At 41.0% G+C, this 20,079-nt stretch overlaps 1 protein-coding gene across 1 annotated transcript; it reads left to right on the top strand.

The window, feature by feature from the left end:
- Positions 1–16,703: 16,703 nt before the first annotated feature.
- Positions 16,704–19,697, top strand: LOC139537697 (uncharacterized). The gene is made up of 3 exons (XM_071339307.1): positions 16,704–16,804; positions 17,425–17,587; positions 17,797–19,697. The coding sequence occupies exons 2-3, from the start codon at positions 17,433–17,435 to the stop codon at positions 19,505–19,507; spliced, it is 1,866 nt and encodes a 621-aa protein (XP_071195408.1). The 5' UTR covers positions 16,704–16,804; positions 17,425–17,432; the 3' UTR covers positions 19,508–19,697.
- Positions 19,698–20,079: the final 382 nt, after the last annotated feature.

The raw sequence follows: 20,079 nt of genomic DNA, 5'->3' as shown, positions 1-20,079 counted from the left end.
AGGTCAGTACAGGTGCATCAAAGCAGGGACCGAGAGACTGAAAAACAGCTTCTATCTCAAGGCCATCAGACTGTTAAACAGCCACCACTAACATTGAGTGGCTGCTGCCAACATACTGACTTAACTCCAGCCACTTTAATAATGGAAAAATTGATGTAAAATATTTATCACAAGCCACTTTAAACAATGCCACTTATATAATGTTCACATACCCTACATTACTCATCTCATGTACAGTGGGGAAAAAAAGTATTGTCAGCCACCAATTGTGCATGTTCTCCCACTTAAAAAGATGAGAGAGGCCTGTAATTTTCATCATAGGTACACTTCAACTATGACAGACAAAATGAGAAGAAAAAATCCAGAAAATCACATTGTAGGATTTTTTATGAATTTATTTGCAAATGATGGTGGAAAATAAGTATTTGGTCACCTACAAACAAGCAAGATTTCTGGCTCTCACAGACCTGTAACTTCTTCTTTAAGAGGCTCCTCTGTCCTCCACCCCTTACCTGTATTAATGGCACCTGTTTGAACTTGTTATCAGTATAAAAGACACCTGTCCACAACCTCAAACAGTCACACTCCAAACTCCACTATGGCCAAGACCAAAGAGCTGTCAAAGGACACCAGAAACAAAATTGTAGACCTGCACCAGGCTGGGAAGACTGAATCTGCAATAGGTAAGCAGCTTGGTTTCAAGAAATCAACTGTGGGAGCAATTATTAGGAAATGGAAGACATACAAGACCACTGATAATCTCCCTCGATCTGGGGCTCCACGCAAGATCTCACCCCGTGGGGTCAAAATTATCACAAGAACGGTGAGCAAAAATCCCAGAACCACACGGGGGGACCTAGTGAATGACCTGCAGAGAGCTGGGACCAACGTAACAAAGCCTACCATCAGTAACACACTACGCCGCCAGGGACTCAAATCCTGCAGTGCCAGACGTGTCCCCCTGCTTAAGCCAGTACATGTCCAGGCCCGTCTGAAGTTTGCTAGAGAGCATTTGGATGATCCAGAAGAAGATTGGGAGAATGTCATATGGTCAGATGAGACCAAAATATAACTTTTTGGTAAAAACTCAACTCGTCGTGTTTGGAGGACAAAGAATGCTGAGTTGCATCCAAAGAACAACATACCTACTGTGAAGCATGGGGGTGGAAACATCATGCTTTGGGGCTGTTTTTCTGCAAAGGGACCAGGACGAGTGATCCGTGTAAAGGAAAGAATGAATGGGGCCATGATTTTGAGTGAAAACCTCCTTCCATCAGCAAGGGCATTAAAGATGAAACGTGGCTGGGTCTTTCAGCATGACAATGATCCCAAACACACCGCCCTGGCAACGAAGGAGTGGCTTCGTAAGAAGCATTTCAAGGTCCTGGAGTGGCCTAGCCAGTCTCCAGATCTCAACCCCATAGAAAATCTTTGGAGGGAGTTGAAAGTCCGTGTTGCCCAGCAACAGCCCCAAAACATCACTGCTCTAGAGGAGATCCGCATGGAGGAATGGGCCAAAATACCAGCAACAGTGTGTGAAAACCTTGTGAAGACTTACAGAAAACGTTTGACCTCTGTCATTGCCAACAAAGGGTATATAACAAAGTATTGAGATAAACTTTTGTTATTGACCAAATACTTATTTTCCACCATAATTTGCAAATAAATTCATAAAAAATCCTACAATGTGATTTTCTGGATTTTTTTCTCTCATTTTGTCTGTCATAGTTGAAGTGTACCTATGATGAAAATTACAGGCCTCTCTCATCTTTTTAAGTGGGAGAATTTGCACAATTGGTGGCTGACTAAATACTTTTTTGCCCCACTGTATATACTGTACTCTATACCATCTACTGCATCTTGCCTATGCCGTTCTATACCATCACTCATTCATATATCTTTATGTACATATTCTTCATCCCTTTACACTTGTGTGTATAAGGTAGTTGTTGTGAAATTGTTAGGTTAGATTACTCGTTGGTTATTACTGCATTGTCGGAACTAGAAGCACAACCATTTCACTACACTCGCATTAACATCTGCTAACCATGTGTATGTGACAATTTTTTTGGGATTTGATTTACCTTTATTTAACTAGGCAAGTCAGTTAAGAACAAATTGTTATTTACAACTACAGCCTACATACTGTATATAGAGAGTTGAAGTCGGAAGTTTACATACACCTTAGCCAAATACATTTAAACTCAGTTTTTCACAATTCCTGACATTAAATCAGAGTAAAAATTCCCTGTCTTATGTCAGTTAGGATCACCAGTTTATTTTAAGAATGTGAAATGTCAGAATAATAGTAGAGAGAATGATATATTTCAGCTTTTATTTATTTCATCACATTCCCAGTGGGTCAGAAGTTTACATACACTCAATTAGTATTTGGTAGCATTGCCTTTAAATTGTTTAACTTGGGTCAAATGTTTTGGGTAGCCTTCCACAAGCTTCCCACAATAAATTGGGTGAATTTTGACCCATTACTCCTGACAAAGCTGGTGTAACTGAGTCAGGTTTGTAGGCATCCTTGCTCGCATACGCTTTTTCAGTTCTGCCCACAAATGTTCTATAGGGTTGAGGTCAGGGCTTTGTGATGCCCACTCCCAATAGCTTGACTTTGTTGTCCTTAAGCCATTTTGCCACAACTTTGGAAGTATGCTTGGGATCATTGTCTATTTGGAAGACCCATTTACGACCAAGCTTTAACTTCCTGACTGATGTCTTGAGATGTTGCTTCAATATATCCACATAATTTCCCCTCCTCATGATGCCATCTATTGTGTGAAGTGCACCAGTCCCTCCTGCTGCAAAGCACCCCCACAACATGATGCTGCCACTCCCGTGCTTCACGGTTGGGATGATGTTCTTCGGCTTGCAAGCCTCCCCCTTTTTCCTCCAAACATAATGATGGTCATTATGGCCAAACAGTTCTATTTTTGTTTCATCAGACCCGAGGAAATTTCTCAAAAAAGTACGATCTTTGTCCCTGTGTAGTTGCAAACCGTAGTCTGGATTTTTTATCGCGGCTTTGGAGCAATGGCTTCTTCATTGCTGAGCGGCCTTTCAGGTTATGTCTATATAGGACTCGTTTACTGTGAATATAGATACTTTTGTACCTGTTTCCTCCAGCATCTTCACAAGGTCCTTTGTTGTTGTTCTGGGATTGTTTTGCACTTTTCGCAGCAAAGTACATTGATCTCTAGGAGACAGAACGCGTCTCCTTCCTGAGTGGTATGACGGCTGCGTGGTCCCATGGTGTTTATACTTGCGTACTATTGTTTCTACAGATGAACGTGGTACCCTAGGGCATTTGGAAATTGCTCCCAAGAATGAACCAAATTGTGGAGGTCTCCAATTTTTATCTGAGGTCTCCAATTTTTATCTGAGGTCTTGGCTGATTTATTTTAATTTTCCCATGATGTCAAGCAAAGAGGCACTGTATTTGAAGGTAGGCCTTGAAATACATCCACAGGTACACCTCCAATTGACTCAAATGATGTCAATTAGCTTATCAGAAGCTTCTAAAGCCATGACATAATTTTCTGGAATTTTCCAAGCTGTTTAAAAAGGCACAGTCAACTTAGTGTATGTAAACTTCTGACCCACTGGAATTGTGATACAGTGAATCTATGATTTGATAGAGCAGTCTGACTGAGCGATGGTAGGCAGCAGCAGGCTCGTAAGTATTCATTCAAACAGCACTTTCGTGCGTTTTGCCAGCAGCTCTTCACTGTGCTTCAAGCATTGCGCTGTTTATGACTTCAAGCCTATCAACTCCCGAGATTAGGCTGGTGTAACCGATGTGATATGGCTAGCTAGTTAGCGGGGTGCACGCTAATAGCATTTCAAACGTCACTCGCTCTGAGACTTGGAGTAGTTGTTCCCCTTGCTCTGCATGGGTAACGCTGCTTCGAGGGTGGCTGTTGTCGATGTGTTCCTTGTTCGAGCCCAGGTAGGAGCGAGGAGAGGGACGGAAGCTATACTGTTACACTGGCAATACTAAAGTGCCTATAAGAACATCCAATAGTCAAAGGTATATGGAATACAAATGGTAGAGAGAAATAGTCCTATAAATACTATATTAACTACAACCTAAAACCTCTTACCTTGGAATATTGAAGTCTCATGTTAAAAGGTACCACCAGCTTTCATATGTTCTCATGTTCTGAGCAAGGAACTTAAACTTTTACTTTCTTCCCCAACACTTTGTTTTTGCATTATTTAAACCAAATTGAACATGTTTCATTAGTTATTTGAGGCTAAATTGATTTTTATTGATGTATTATATTAAGTTAAAATAAGTGTTCATTCAGTATTGTTGTAATTGTCATTATTACAAATAAATAAATAAAAAATAAAAAAGATCGGCCGATTAAATCGGTATCGGCTTTTTTTGGTCCTCCAATAATCGGTATCGGCGTTGAAAAATCATAATCGGTCGACCTCTACTTCAAACCATACTTCCTTCAGCTGTCAGACTGATTTGTAATAGACTGTCAAGGCCCCAATGAAAAAAGTTAACATTGGCCGTTGATTACATCACCTTTTTTGAAGGATGGGGTTTGCATTAAAAAAAAAAATATATGTATATATATCTATCAAAATGAGGTTGCGTGACAAAAAGGACTAGTGTACTGCCAAATGTAAAAACACCCTACTCCTCAACAACAAACTAAACAACAACAAAGTGCTCATTACGACGTGTGTGTGCGTGTGCATGCGCAGTGGGGCATGCATGTCTTTCGGATCTTTCCCATTGCTGTCATATGTTTACTCTCTATGGGTTCTCCTCTCCCAGTATCTCCCTCTGAGCGACACACACATGCACGCACACACAAATCATGCCACTGTGAGCCGAGTGGCAGGAAGGCCGGTAATGATGGCACCACATTTTGGGCTCCCTCAGACAAGGGGACCCGACTGACCACCTCAAAGCCTCGTACAGACTTGCCTGTTCAGTAAACTCGGCTCGGTGCTTGGGGTCCTCCCGGCACCCAGACACCAGAATACACCAGTTTTCTTAAAGCCAATTTGAGAGGTTTGGTGTCAGAGAACCACATCCAGCCAGTCTTATTTACAGTATCAGTTAAAGAGGGGTAATACACAGCAGCTGGGGCCACACATTCACCTATCTGTGACAGGGCTTTCCAGAGAAGAGAGTGGAGAGAGAGGAGAGAGAGGGGAGCAAGAGAGAAAGAGGAGAGAGAGAAAGAGAGAGAGAAAGAGGAGAGAGATGAGAAAGAGGTGTGAGAGAGGAGAGAGAGAGGGAAGTGAGAGAGAAAGAGGAGAGAGGAGAGAGATGAGACAGAGGAGAGAGAGAGAGAAGAGAGGAGAGAGAGGAAAAAGAGAGGAAAGAGAGGGAGAAGAGAGGAGAGAGAGGAAAAAAAGAGGAGAGAGAGAGTCCGCTGCAATGCTGAACAGTCACCACTCTCTGTGCTCTGGACATTTCAGAAGCTTATTAACACCACTGAAAATGACCAGGCATCAATTCATTACAATTCAATAGCTTTCTGTATTAGGATATTATGGATATGACTATGATTTATAAATTGTTACCTCTTCCTTCCAATCACACGCTGTACACTAATGAGACACAAAAACAATGGCCAGGGATCACTCTACAGTGTAACTCTGTGCTCTTTGCATACGACATGGACATGTCAGCCCTCACATTGATAAAAATAGCCCTACAGCATGAAGGACGGTCATAATGGCCTGTATCACCCTCTCGACAGGGCACAGTATATATTATACGTCATGCAGAGCTACCACTGTAAACACACGGTGGAAGAACAATCAGACACACAGCAGCTGCACTTTGACTGAGCCTCAGTGGTAGACTGCAGCCAGGACAGGTAAGCCAGTTTAGATCCACGCATTAATATGCGGGTATGCATACTGGAATTGGGTATAGGGACCAGTTGTTTGATTTTGACTGACAGTTATGTGGGAAGTGATTAGGTTATTCTATTACTGTTTATTGCATGCGAGTGTCATGTTTAATATTTTCTGCATCAACTAAATTGTTAACTATAGGCTCTGTGCTCCAGGTAAATGGATGACGATGTGATTCAACACAACTTTGGGGAAATAATCTCAGTGAGCATGTTCAATTATTCTGTGCACCAAATTTTAGGGAGTTAAAAGACTACTTTTCTTTATATTATTTAACCTTTATTTAACCAGGAAAGGCTAATTGAGATTTGAAATCTCAGCTAGAACTCAATTGTGCAAAAGTGGTCTCTTTTTAAGTGCTAATGGAACAGCTGTTGTTGCTGTACCACAAATAGCTGCAGCAGATATGACGGAGTGTGACTTTATACTTGTATACCAGTGTCTGCACAGTACTGACATGTTCCATACATGTCATGTGCTTTTTCTGTCAGGAGGTGGCATCATGTCACACAAGGGACAATGAAAATACCTGTATGACAACACCTCCGAGACAGATTGGAGAACAGAGCCAAGAAGTTCAGTGATATAGAAAAACAAGAGCAGCAGAGGTGGCAAAAGAGTGCCCTGAATGGGTAAGATGTCATCTGAATTTAAAAAGACTAACATTCACCAACAAATATAGACTTAGTATATGAACACACACACAACATGGTGCCTTTGAAGTGATTGACCATAATTTACAGTATTCTAAATAAATGTACAGAACCTCTGAATTATCATAAAAAGAGTGAATGAAAGGAAAAAAATCCCTCAGCATCTTACAATCAAATGGCTATAAGTGTCACGTCTGCTCCCACTCCCCGGCGCTCGAGGTCGCCAGGCTGCTTATCATTACGCACACCTGTCTCCATTGTTATGCGCATCATCGCTTCATCGGACTCACCTGGACTCCATCACATTATTAATTATCTCCCCTATATCTGTCACTTCCTCAGTTTCTTTCCCCGAGTCAACATTAATGTTATGTGTCCCTTGTCCAGATTCTGTTCGTGTTTTGTTTCCTGTCTGTTTATTAATTAAATATTCACTCCCTGTATTTGCTTCTCGTCTCCCAGCATCTTGACCTTACAATAAGAGGTTTTTCTAAAAAGGATTCCTGTTTTTCTAAGAAGGGCTACAAAGTGAGGAGCTTTGGGGGTGTAAAGATGGCTGATTTAGATGGCCGCAGCTATCTATTTGTGAGGGGTTTTTATGTGCTCTTGATGGCTTGTCACACCGCAGCGCACAGGTCTACAATCCCAGTCGAGTCCCTTCTGACGACTGCACTGTGAGAGGGGAGGGGTGGTTGGGGGTCTGTTTGATGCATGCACTCTTTCTCGTTTCCCTCCAAAACTTTGAGATTTTATTTATTTATATTTTCATACAGAAACATAATACCTCCTGAAGTAATTGTTATGATCTTCTATTCAGACAGTGCTCCTGATTTTCTGTGAAATTCCTTTCCCTCTCATGAGTTAATTTAAGGGCTTGCATTCAATTGTCACACAGTGCTTTTCTTTCTTCAAATCACACCTATTGATTAGGCGCTCCCGAGTGGCGCAGTGGTCGAAGGCACTGCATCTCAGTGCTAGAGGCATCACTACAGGCCCTGGTTTGATTCCAGGCTGTATCACAACCAGCCGTGATTGGGAGTCCCATAGGGCGGTGCACAATTGGCCCAGCATCGTCCGGTTTAGGGTTTGGACGGGTTAGGCTGTCATTGTAAATAAGAATTTGTTCTTAACTGACTTGCCTAGCTAAATAAAGGTAAAAAAAAACAAAACAAATAGGTTGCACCTCCGTCGCTTGGTTGCATCATGCCATTGATATGAACGTTCTCAAGCCACCCTATACCGGTGGTGTCCTAATGTGGTGATAAGCCCAGTCATTCTGGACGGAGGCTAACTACTGTTAAGTCTAAATTACACTATAATGCCTGGAAATACGATGACATTGCCAAAGTAGTCAAATATTTAGTAGGAAACAACTTTGTCAGCATTGTAAAATGTACTTTAGACAGATGGCCATGTTGTCATTAGCTAGCAGTTTGTCAAAAATACCTAGCGAAGCTAACGTTAGCTAGCTAAAATCCGGTGGCCTCCTCTCAATCTTAGCCAGCTAGCTGACATTACACTGCATCTAAAGTCAATCTGGTGACACCAAAATGTGGTTTTCCTACTAATTATTTGCCTCCTTTTGAATGTCATTGTATTTCCAAACACTGTAATGCACTTTTGATGACATCTTCATTGATGATGCATTGAGTAGAATGCTTAGTCAGGCATCAGTCCAAAACAAACATGCAACCTACGATTACTTAAAAATCCATATGTGATTCCAATAAAAATAAAAGATCTAACTGGCCATTGTTCTGGCTTTTTCAAGAGTGAAATTATAGCTTGGCAGTCAGAAATGGCACGGCAACGGACAACAAACTGAGGGACAGATTACTGTAGCTCTGCTGGAGGCACTTTTATAGATAACTTTGACATCTTTTGGAGACAGAAGATACTCTACAGGAATGATAGAGTCCATCTAAATCATCTTGGCTCGTGGACTCTGTCGACGCATTTCGAAGCTGCGTTGAAACAATTACTTATTAATGATCCAAGACCAGCTCAGTTAATCCCTGACTTTCTCATTGGCAAGATAAGCAAATTTAGGGATGACATGCCAACAACAAACGCTGACACTATACATCTAAGTATATCGGACCAAATTATGAAAGACAAGAATTGTACTTTTGAAGAGGTGAAAAAATGATTGTTGTCTATCAACAATGACAAGCCACTGGAGTCTGACAATCTGGATGAAAAAATGACTGAGGATAATAGCAGACTATATTGCCACACCTATTTGCCACATCTACTAGAAGATGTGTGCCTTCAGGTCTGGAGGGAAGCTAAAGTCATTCCGCTACACAAGAATAGTAAAGAGAGTGGATCTATAGCCGACCAATCAGCCTGTTACCAACCCTTAGTAAACTTTTGGAAAAAATTGTGTTTGACCAGATACAATGCTATTTTACGGTAAACAAACAGACTTTCAGCATGCTTATAGGGAAGGACACTCAACAAGACAGTACTTACACAAATGACTGATGATTGGCTGAGAGAAATTGATGATAAAATTATGATTGTTAGACTTCAGTACAGCTTTTGACATTATCGATCATTGTCTGCTGCTGGAAAAACGTATGTGTTATGGCTTTACACCCCCTGGCTATAATGTGGATAAAGAGTTACTTGTCTAACAGAACATAGAGGGTGTTCTTTAATGGAAGCCTCTCAAACATAATCCAGGTAGAATCAGGAATTCCCCAGGGTAGCTTTTAAGGCCCCTTGCTTTTTCAATCTTTAACAACATGCCACTGGCTTTGAGTAAGGCCAGTGTGTCTATGTATGGGGATGACTCAACACTATATAGTTAGCTAACGCACTTTTGTACATCGCGCTGTAACGTACAATTGACCTTATTTTAGCACCCAAAAAACATAATAGTTCCTGGTCAACAGTAATATGAATATCATTGCAAAGCACAATTTCTCCCCTTTCCAGCAAAATCAATGATGAGACCTTCATGCTGCCCATCTCTACATGATTGAAGAAGACAATGAGCTCCGTTGGGTCTTTTTAAAAATGGCGGGTGGGGAAGCAAAACCTACTGCGTGATATGGAAAGTGGGAGATGAGCCGTTTGGGGAAACTGCTTTTTTTCTCCCGATCTGTCCAACTTATCACCTCAAATGTAAATAAAACACTTTAAAAGAGTTTATATGTGTCATTGCATACCTATTTGAAGGTTTATGTCGAATTTGAATCAGGTTTTTATGGCGGCGCTAAAGTTAACTTCAGAAGTAAACAGCGGCTGTCGCGGCTTTTGAGAGTCATGATGGCTTGCAGTGATGATGCAAAAAATGAATGCATTCAGTTGTACAATTGACCAGGTATCCCCCCTTACCCTGTCCCTTTCTTGTTTTTATTCTGTGAGAGAAGAGCTACACCTGGTGGAGAGAGGCTGTACGACACAGAATGAGTTGCGTTTTGCGTGCTCTACGTTACGTCATGACACATCACAATTTAACGTACAGCGTCAGAGGGGTCTGTTTTTTCAACCTTTCTCCAATACTATCGGGCCATTACCATGTCAATCAATCCTTGAATAGAATCCTAGTTCACACCCCAGATTTTGATGCCAACACAGTCGCTACAGTCCCATTAGTTTTCATTGCAGCTTCGTTTGAATGTCGCGGTTGTGCAAATTCGTACGGAAAGGGGTTAGTCAATAGTACACGTCAGCTACTACAGCGACTGAAATGACTGCAACACTTAACAAAGATCTGCAGTTAGTTTCGGAATCGGTTGTAAGGAATAAGCTGGTCCTAAATCAAATCAAATGTATTTATATAGCCCTTCTTACATCAGCTGATATCTCAAAGTGCTGTACAGAAACCCAGCCTAAAACCCCAAACAGCAAGCAATGCAGGTGTAGAAGCACGTGCAAATATTTTCTAAACTAAAAGCATTCTATTTGGGACAAATCATTCACTAAACCCTAAACCTCAACTACGTCTCGTAATGAATATTGTGGGAATTGAGCATGTTGAGGTTACTAAACTACTTAGAGTAACCCTGGATTGTAAAACTGTCATGGTCAAAACATATTAATACAACAGTAGCTAAGATAGGGAGAAGTCTGTCCATTATAAAGCACTGCTCTGCCTTCCTAACAACACTATCAACAAGGCAGGTCCTACAGGCCCTAGTTTTGTCGCACCTAGACTACTGTTCAGTAGTGTGGTCAGGTGCCACAAACAGGGACTTGGGAAAATTGCAGTTGGCTCAGAACAGGGCAGCACAGCTGGCCCTTAAAAGTACATGGAGAGCTAACAATAATGACATGCATGTCAATCTCTCATGGCTCAAAGTGGAAGAGAGCTTGATCATTACTTGTTTTTGTAAGAGGTGTTGACAAGGTGAATGTACCGAGCTGTCTGTTTAAAATAATAGCACACAGCTCGGACACCCATGCATACAAAACAAGACATGCCACCAGAGGTTTCTTCACAGTCCCCAAGTCCAGAACAGACCATGGGAGGCGCACAGTACTACAGTACATAGAGCCATGACTACATGGAACTCTATTCCACATCAGGTAACGGATGCAAGCAGTAGAATCAGATTTTAAAAGCAGGTAAAAATACACTTTATGGAACAACGGGGACTGTGAAGAGACACACACAAAGGTACAGACACATGCATACGCACACATTGTGATATTATTGTATGGTGGTATTGAACAATTTGTGTTGTGGATATGTGGTGGTGTAGGGATGTTATATGATGTACTGTTTTATCTTTAGCTCATTCAGTACAAACATGGTTCACTGTTTTATCTTTTGTTTTATATGTAATGTGGGTGCTTTGGTGTGTTTGGACCCCAGGAAGAGCAGCTAATGACTAGGCAGAGTTCCTCTGTCCAGTGTCTGTGTTCTTTTGCCCATCTTAATCTTTTGTTTTTATTGGCCCGTCTGAGATTTGGCTTTTTCTTTGCAACTCTGCCTAGAAGGCCAGCATCCTGGAGTCGCCTCTTCACTGTTGATGTTGAGACTGGCGTTTTGCGGGTACTATTTAATGAAGCTGCCAGTTGAGGACTTGTGAGGCGTCTGTTTCTCAAAGTAGACACTTTAATGTACTTGTCCTCTTGCTCAGTTGTGCACCGGGGCCTCCCACTCCTCTTTCTATTCTGGTTAGAGCCGGTTTGCGCTGTTCTGTGAAGGGAGTAGTACACAGTGTTGGATGAGATCTTCAGTTTCTTGGCAATTTCTCGCATTGAGTAGCCTTCATTTCTCAGAACAAGAATAGACTGACGAGTTTCAGAAGAAAGTACTTTGTTTCTGACCATTTTGAGCCTGCAATCGAACCCACAAATGTTGATGCTCCAGATACTCAACTAGTCTAAAAGAAGGCCAGTTTTATTGCTTCTTTAATTAGAACTACAGTTTTCAGCTGTGCTAACATAATTGCAAAAGGGTTTTCTAATGATCAATTAGCCTTTTAAAATGATAAACGTGGATTAGCTAACACAACGTGCCATTGGAACACAGGAGTGATGGTTGCTGATAATGGGCCTCTGTGCACCTATGTAGATATTCCATAAAAATAATGACGTTTCCAGCTACAATAGTCATATAACAACATTAGGTCTAAACTGTATTTCTGATCAATTTTATGTTATTTTAATGTACAAAATTTTTTGCTTTTCTTTCAAAAACAAGGACATTTCAAAGTGACCCCAAACTTTTGAACGGCAGTGTATATATTAAAAAATTATAATAAAAAAATGCATACTGTGTTCATCTTTTGAATTTTTTTCTGGTCCCTGCAATCATTACGTAACAAAGCTCCTGTTACATGACAAAACCGTTTATGACAAAACCATAAATCTGTAAGGCAAAAATAAGCCACAGAGGCACCTAGGCCTTGAATTGGAACAGACAGCATTTTAACTACTTTGCAGATCTGAAACAAACAGACAGTCATAATATCAGTCAAAAATATAAAATTCCCAGTTTATGCTTCAGAACCAACTTCTTAGGGATAGGGGGCAGTATTTTCATATCCGGATGAAAAGTGTGCCCAAAGTAAACTGCCTGTTACTCAGGCCCAGAAGCTAGGATATGCATATAATTAGATTTGGATAGAAAACACTCTACAGTTTCTAAAACTGTTAAAATAATGTCTGTGAGTATAACAGAACTGATTTGGCAGGCGAAACCCCGAGGACAAACAAAAAATTGAGGTCATAGTATTTCCCAATGGGATTTCTATGGGAAGCACTATTTAATAGGAACCTGGTTGCAGTTCCTATGGCTTCCACTAGATGTCAACAGTCTTTAGAAATCGGTTGATGTTTTTCTTTTGAGTAATGAAGAAGTATGGCTGTTCTTTGTAAGTGTCACTCCATGTGGACTCTACTGTTTGGTGTGTGTGAACTGGAACGCGCTTCACGTTGTCAGAGGAAGGCCCTAAAATTGTCAAGGACCCCACCCTCCCATAGACTGTTCTCTCTACTACCGCATGGCAAGCGGTACCGGAGTGCCAAGTCTAGGACAAAAAGGCTTCAACAGTTTTTACCCCCAAGGCATAAGAGGAAGGCCCTAAAAATTGTCAAGGACCCCAGCCACCCATAGACTGTTCTCTCTACTACCGCATGGCAAGCGGTACCGGAGTGCCAAGTCTAGGGCAAAAAGGCTTCAACAGTTTTTACCCCCAAGCCATAAGACTCCTGAACAGGTAACCAAATGGCTACCCGGACTATTTGCATTGTGTGCCCCCCCAACCCCTCTTTTATGCTGCTGCTACTCTCTGTTTATCTTATATGCAGTCACTTTAACTATACATTCATGTACATACTACCTAAATTGGCCCGACCAACCAGTGCTCCCGCACATTGGCTAACCGGGCTATCTGCATTGTGTCCCACCACCCGCCAACCCCTCTTTTTACACTTCTGCTACTCTCTGTTCATCGTATATGCATAGTCACTTTAACGATACCTACATGTACATACTACCTCAATAAGCCTGACTCACAGGTGTCTGTATATAGCCTTGCTACTCTTTTTTCAAATGTCTTTTTATTGTTGTTTTATTTTGTTTACTTACCTACACATATACACACACACCTTTTTTTTCTCGCACCATTGGTTAGAGCCTGTAAGTAAGCATTTCACTGTAAGGTCTACACCTGTTGTATTCGGCGCACATGACAAATAAACTTTGATTTGATTTTATCCGGTATTGGAAACAGTTTATCCCGTCTTAATTTTATCGATTATTTACGTTTTACCTGAGGTTGGATTAGGAACGTTGTTTGAAATGTTTGGACCAAGTTCACAGGTAACTTATTAGATACTTTGTAGTCATGTTGGGCGAGTTGGAACCGGTGTATTTCTGAATCAAACACGCCAAATAAATTGACATTTTGGGGATATAAAGAAGGACATTATCGAACAAAAAGGACCATTTGTGATATTTCTGGGACATTTTGGAGTGCCAACAGAAGAAGATCTTCAAAGGTAAGGCATTTATTATATTGTTATTTCTGACTTTTGTGTCGCCACCTGCCTGGTTGAAAATGATTTTCATGTGTTTGTATGCGGGGCGCTGTCCTCAGATAATCGCATGGTCTGCTTTTGCCGTAAAGCCTTTTTGAAATTTGACACTGCGGCTGGATTAACAAGAAGTTATGATTTATTTTGATGTATTACACTTATATTTTCGTGAATCTTGATATTTCTGTAGTTTGAATTTGGCGCTCTGCAATTTCACTGGATGTTGTCAAATCGATCCCACAAAAGGGAATGGCGCGCGAAGGGATCACTAACAGGATTATTAAGAAGTTTTTAAAATATGTTCTATTCGACAAAAAAAATCACATGATGTACAGTAAGGTATTGTTGGAAGAATAGATGGATGGAGTTCAATGCATAATTAATATGATTCACCAATACATTTCTTGGTAGACCAAAAAATATTGCTATTAGGTGGTAAATTGTTGTTTGTACGTTGTTTGCTGCAAAATTTTTAACAAAAACGGACGACTGTAACTAAGACTGTGTATGTTAATACAATCAAACTAGCAAGGGCAATGATCGCAAGTAAATCATAACGTGGCTAATAGGCTAGTGCACATGTGTCAAACACAAGGCCCGTGGGCCAAATAGGACACTCAAGTGAGTATAAATGAGTCAACAGTTGAGTCCTTTTCTTTATGAAATTACAGCCTGATCTGTGAATTCAACTTCAATTGAGGCTTTCCTGTGTTCCATTAACAGCGCGCAGCAGATGGAAAGTGTACAGACACATGCCACAGTCATAACTAGACTACTAAAATGTTGCCGTCTGGCTTCAGTTTTGAAAGTTTGACAATGAATAACCAAAAAACAAAACCTGCAACTAAACACCATGCAAAAGAGAAACATGTAGGCCTATTACAGCAACATTTGAGCAGTAGCCTAGGCTGGCTACTCAACTACATGACATTTTGAATGCACCATAAAGCAATGCTGCATTCAACTGCACCGCTGATCCATACAGTGCAAAAAAATGAAAAACATGTTATATGTTTACATGTTACAACAACCTAAAATGTTTTAGTTATTTTGAGTTATTAAATACTTTTTGATTAGGGTCGCAGCATATTCTGCACATCTGCAAGCATAGCAAAGGCTGGACAAATAGAATTGTTTTAATATGTTAAAATGCTATATACAGCATCTTATGTACATAAGTAGACATTATAAAATGTCATATTTTTTCTAATAAAACAATTGCCAGTTTGGGTTGCAGTTGCACATGTTTTTGTAAAAACAAATACGCTATGTCTGGCCCGTGAATGGATGTCGTGTCATTGGAGGAGTGGGTGAGTGACTGACTTTTTCCCCTCATATCATTTTGAGGTGGCTACAGCTATAGATGCTGCTGGTGTCATTTAGTTAGCAAGGAATGTGAATTGCTTTGCTAGCTAGCTATGCTGAACTTGAACGACTGTTATCCACAGTTAGCATATCTCTTAGTTGTCAATCAGATGTATTTGGCATCATTCAAATGGGCAGGCAAGTTCCAATTCAGTTGTCAAACCGTGGGTTGGGACGAGCATGCATTGGCAGGCAAGCTGCAGCAGGACGAGCAGGCTATTATTCTCCGTCTTTTATCAGTGCAATTTTGACCGCCAACTACCTGAAAAAGTTTGAGAGGGTTTATCTAATGTTCCCTCATTAGATTTTCGCTCATCTCGCATTAGTTGTTAATCTTGTTGTTGTTGATGTGCATAGGCAACTGAGGTAGAGAGAGCCTACCTTTTCATGGTTGTTTAATCAATAGGATTGTGAAGTTCCCAAACGTAAGAGGACTCCCGTGGTATTTACATATTCGCAGAAATCCATTCAGGTGGCTTTTGGCGAATGCGATCTAATGATTTAAAGTCGCGCTGTTGCTACTGCCTGTAAACACACAGTTCAAAGTGAATGATGGCAGACCCGTTTGGCAAATGGCTTATTTGCATATAGGTCTACTGTAGCTCTGATTGGCTATGGCGCACCGGTCTGAGTATACTTTTTATTAGGTTTTATTTATTGCCGTGTATATTAATGGTCCAAATGCACATCTATTTCCCCACTCTATATGTTGCTCTAGAATTGTCCAAAATGCCTTACTATATATCATTCCCAAACATTCTATGAATGTATGAAAATGTGAAAATGACCATATCTCTATGGTGTCAGTTCCACTTTAAGAGATCACAGCTTTTGGCAAATAATTGAATAAGAGATCAATTGTAAAATGTAAATATAACAATAATTTTCTTTCATAGAAATTTACACGCAAAAAACAATGTCAAGATGTAAAAACAATGAAAGACTAAACACTATCATGTATTATCTCTGATATAAAGTTAACACAGGTTAAATGTAATAGTGGACTATAGTATTAAAGTTCCACAAGAAAATATACATTTTACTCTACGATTGACAATGAGGTTGTTTAATTTGAACTCTCTCTGAAATTTCTGAACTCAATAAGACTTTTGTAAGTAAGTAGCGTGGGAAGACCATAAACCATTAGAGGAAAATGTGGGTGAGGACTCAGATTACCCTTAAACTCAGTGTTATAAACTGCATGGAATTTATGGTGTGTTATGGATATTTGAAAATAATGTGGAAATGCTTGTATTTAAATCTTAAAGGCGTAATCCATAATTTGATTCAGCCCAAATGCCAGTGAGTTTCTTAGCCAATCGAAGCATTGGGGGCGGGTCTTAAACAAGCACAAACACCGTTCCCACTCAGAGTGAAGGAGCAAGGTATGGACATTGTATTTATTTATTTATTATTCAGTTATGAACAATAGTCCCATTGAGATATAAATCTCTGTTTTATGGGAGCCCTAGCTAAGAAGTAAAGGCTAGATAGTCTGTGTAATGGATTATAAAGTCTGTAAAGTAGATAAGGCCTGTTTTTCTGTACTAGCTAGCTAGATAGTGTTAGCCTCAGTGACTATTTAGGGTGTTCAAGGAACAGCTGTTGTTGCTCTACCAAAAATAGCTGCTGTAGATATGGACACTTATTCCGGAGAGTGGCTTGCATGCATATCAATAAATCAGACTTGTGCCAGAAATGATTGTACATCATAGTTTATTTGAAAATACAGCTTCTGTCAGAGTCCAAAATATTTGATGATAAATGTAAAACTATTGCCAAATAATAGATAGGCATTGCTCTTTGCTAAGAAGCAATTTTGTTTTTTGACCATTTTGATTGAAAACAATCACAGTAAGGTACTTCATTTTTACCCAGAAATGATTTGATATTGATATAAAAACGGCTGCATTGTGCCTTTAAAACTACACTCAACCCAGATCTGCAATAAATGAATGCCAGTGTCTTGACAATACTAACATGCTATGTGTTTTATTTCTGTCAGGAGGTGGCATGATGTCGTCAGACAGGGATAAAAGGGCTGTGTTTGGTAAAGGGATCGCGTTCGACCCCTGCCAGCTTCGAGACCCTTGGGAGAACAGAGCCCAGAAGATCAGTGAGAAGGGACAGCAGGAGAAGCAGGGGCAGGAAAATAGAGACCTGAATCGGTAAAATCACAAAACAAATGTAATACATGAACACACAGACTTTCAGAAAGACCAGACAGACAGACATGGGGGTTGTTGAGGTCTGGTCTGTTTCGTGGTCTGCCTCTAATTTTCTCCCCATTCTCAACACTATTCTTGATCATCTCCTCAATAATGCTATGGTGTTGTTTTTTTTCTAATTCGCTATGGTTCTGTGTGTTTATCCGTAGGCTTATTAAAGAGCGGCACATTCGACTGATGGCATTGGAGAAGAAAGGAAAGGGCAGAAAGATGGTGTATTGTCCTCTACTGAAACGGTTTAGGCTTGATCCTCCACTAGACGCAGCCCCGCCTCCACCTCCACCCCCACCCACTCCCAAGAAATCACCACGACGGGTGAAGATAGAGATCCCCAAGCCAGTGGAGAAGAAGCCCACCCCACCTAAACCATCACCTCCTCCTCTGCCCAAAGTCATTCTCTCATACAAAGACTTACAAAGACGATCTGAGGGAAAATGGTGGAGGAGTATTAGGGATAGAGAACTACCGAATGGTCCAAGTGAATGGTCAAAGCCCTTTAAGTGTCGACCACTGCAGTTCAGTAGAATCCTTTACGACCAAACAATGTCTTGGCAGCGGGGATGGCCAACGTTCAGCCGGGAAAAAAGCAACAAACTACTGAAAGTTAAACCTTTGGATTACAAAGTTAACCTTAAAGAGTGGAAGGATTCTTGGAAGATGTCCAGGCCTTTACCCAAGCAGCACACAGAAAACAGGGGCATTACAGAAAAAGTAAAGGCTTTCAGAGAGTGGCAGAATCGCTTGGTAATCAGCAGAAATAGAACATCTACGGCAGTGGAGAAGAAAGGAAAGAGCAGCGACATGTCTAACTTCAGGTCTAAAGTGGCACCTCCACCAACTATACATAAATCTGAGCCACCAACTCATAAGAAACATGAACCACTCCTTCAGCTGAGGAAGGAGAGCTCTGAGGAAAATAAGCCCACCGCACACAAGAGCGCAAAGCCCCCAGCCCCACAACCCAAGGAGAAGAAGCTGCTTGCCAGAAAACCGTCACCTCCTCAGGATGACACAGTAAATCTTCCATGGTGGAAGAAAGTTTGTCGGACGTCCAAGCCTTCACTCAAGCAGCACACAGAGAATCAGATGATTGCAGAAACTGTGAAGACAGGGACGGGCGATGACATGTCTGACTCCAGAAAAATTGTGATGAGCCTTGACAATGATGCTGACATTGAAGCAGCACATTTGGAGTCCAGGTTTGGAGACCAGGTTTGGAGGCCAGGTTTGGAGGCCAGGTTTGGAGGCCAGGCCAAGGTGGTACCTCCACCCACACTACCCACAAAGAAACATGAACCACCCAAGAAATCGCAGTTTGATGCCCCCCAAAAAACTCAGGCTTCATCGGACATACTTAATGTCGATAAATGGTCAGAAGCCTGGAGGACTCAACCACTGTTGTTGAACATTAAAGAACAAGTATCTCTGGAGGCTTGGGAGCAGGAATGGCCAGAGTTCACAGAGGAACAATGTGATAAACGACTGAATGCTAAGCCTTTGGATGACAATGTAAATCTTACAGAATGGGGGGATGCTTGGAAGACGCCCAAGCCTTTAGCCAAGCAGCACACTGAGGACTTGACGGTTACAGAGACAGTAAAGCCCAAAGCCTTGACAGGTTGGAGAGAGGCAAGGAGGCTCTCTGGTGACAATGTTCAAAATAATCCTCCAAGTCTGAAGGATTGGCGTGACTCGTGGAGTTTCTGCCAAGAACATCGCTGGTGGAAGGTTTCTATGGACTCCCAGATGTCAAAACAACTTTTTTCCCATCTAAGGAAAAGGGGCGGAGGGCTTTTTTTGTTTTGTTTTTTGTTTTTGTTTCTTTGTTTTCTTGGACACAATACAGACTGGGGACAATAGGACTTAATTACCATGACAGCCATGAAGCAAGCAAACATTACAAACAAATAAACAACACAACACATTTAGGTTAAGACATGAAAACAATGACAACCATGCATTACTACCATTATAACCTAATTAACTTAAAGTAACTTTTTAAAGACCAAACTCGAAGAAAACTGTTAACGGTATGTGATGGGACATGTGAGGAAAGGAAAGGGAAGGAAAAGAAGGCTGTTAAAAAGTAAGATGTTATGGCAAGGATTTTGTATGGTATATGTATGCAGATGGGATTAGACTGGGGGAGATTGTGGGCTGAGGGCCCTTGGGTAATGTTTTTGTCAGCAGATAAACTTTAGAAAAGATGGTGGATAAATGAAGTCTTACTCAGGCCGTTTACCATTGGGGAAAAAATGGTCACAGTTCCGGTCTACTTACTAAGGAGTGGCTCTCGGGTCTGGTATAATTAGTTAATTGACTGTACTGTATATGAACCAGAAAAAATGAAGGAGTGAGATGTTTTGCTTCCTCCTCCGTCTCTGACTGTAGGCAGTTCCTACTCCTATCAGCACCCAAACTGACAGAGCTGC

The sequence above is a fragment of the Salvelinus alpinus genome, chromosome 1, assembly GCF_045679555.1.
Source record: "Salvelinus alpinus chromosome 1, SLU_Salpinus.1, whole genome shotgun sequence".
In the NCBI taxonomy this organism is placed as follows: domain Eukaryota; kingdom Metazoa; phylum Chordata; class Actinopteri; order Salmoniformes; family Salmonidae; genus Salvelinus; species Salvelinus alpinus.
This window is presented reverse-complemented; position numbering and strand designations above follow the sequence as displayed.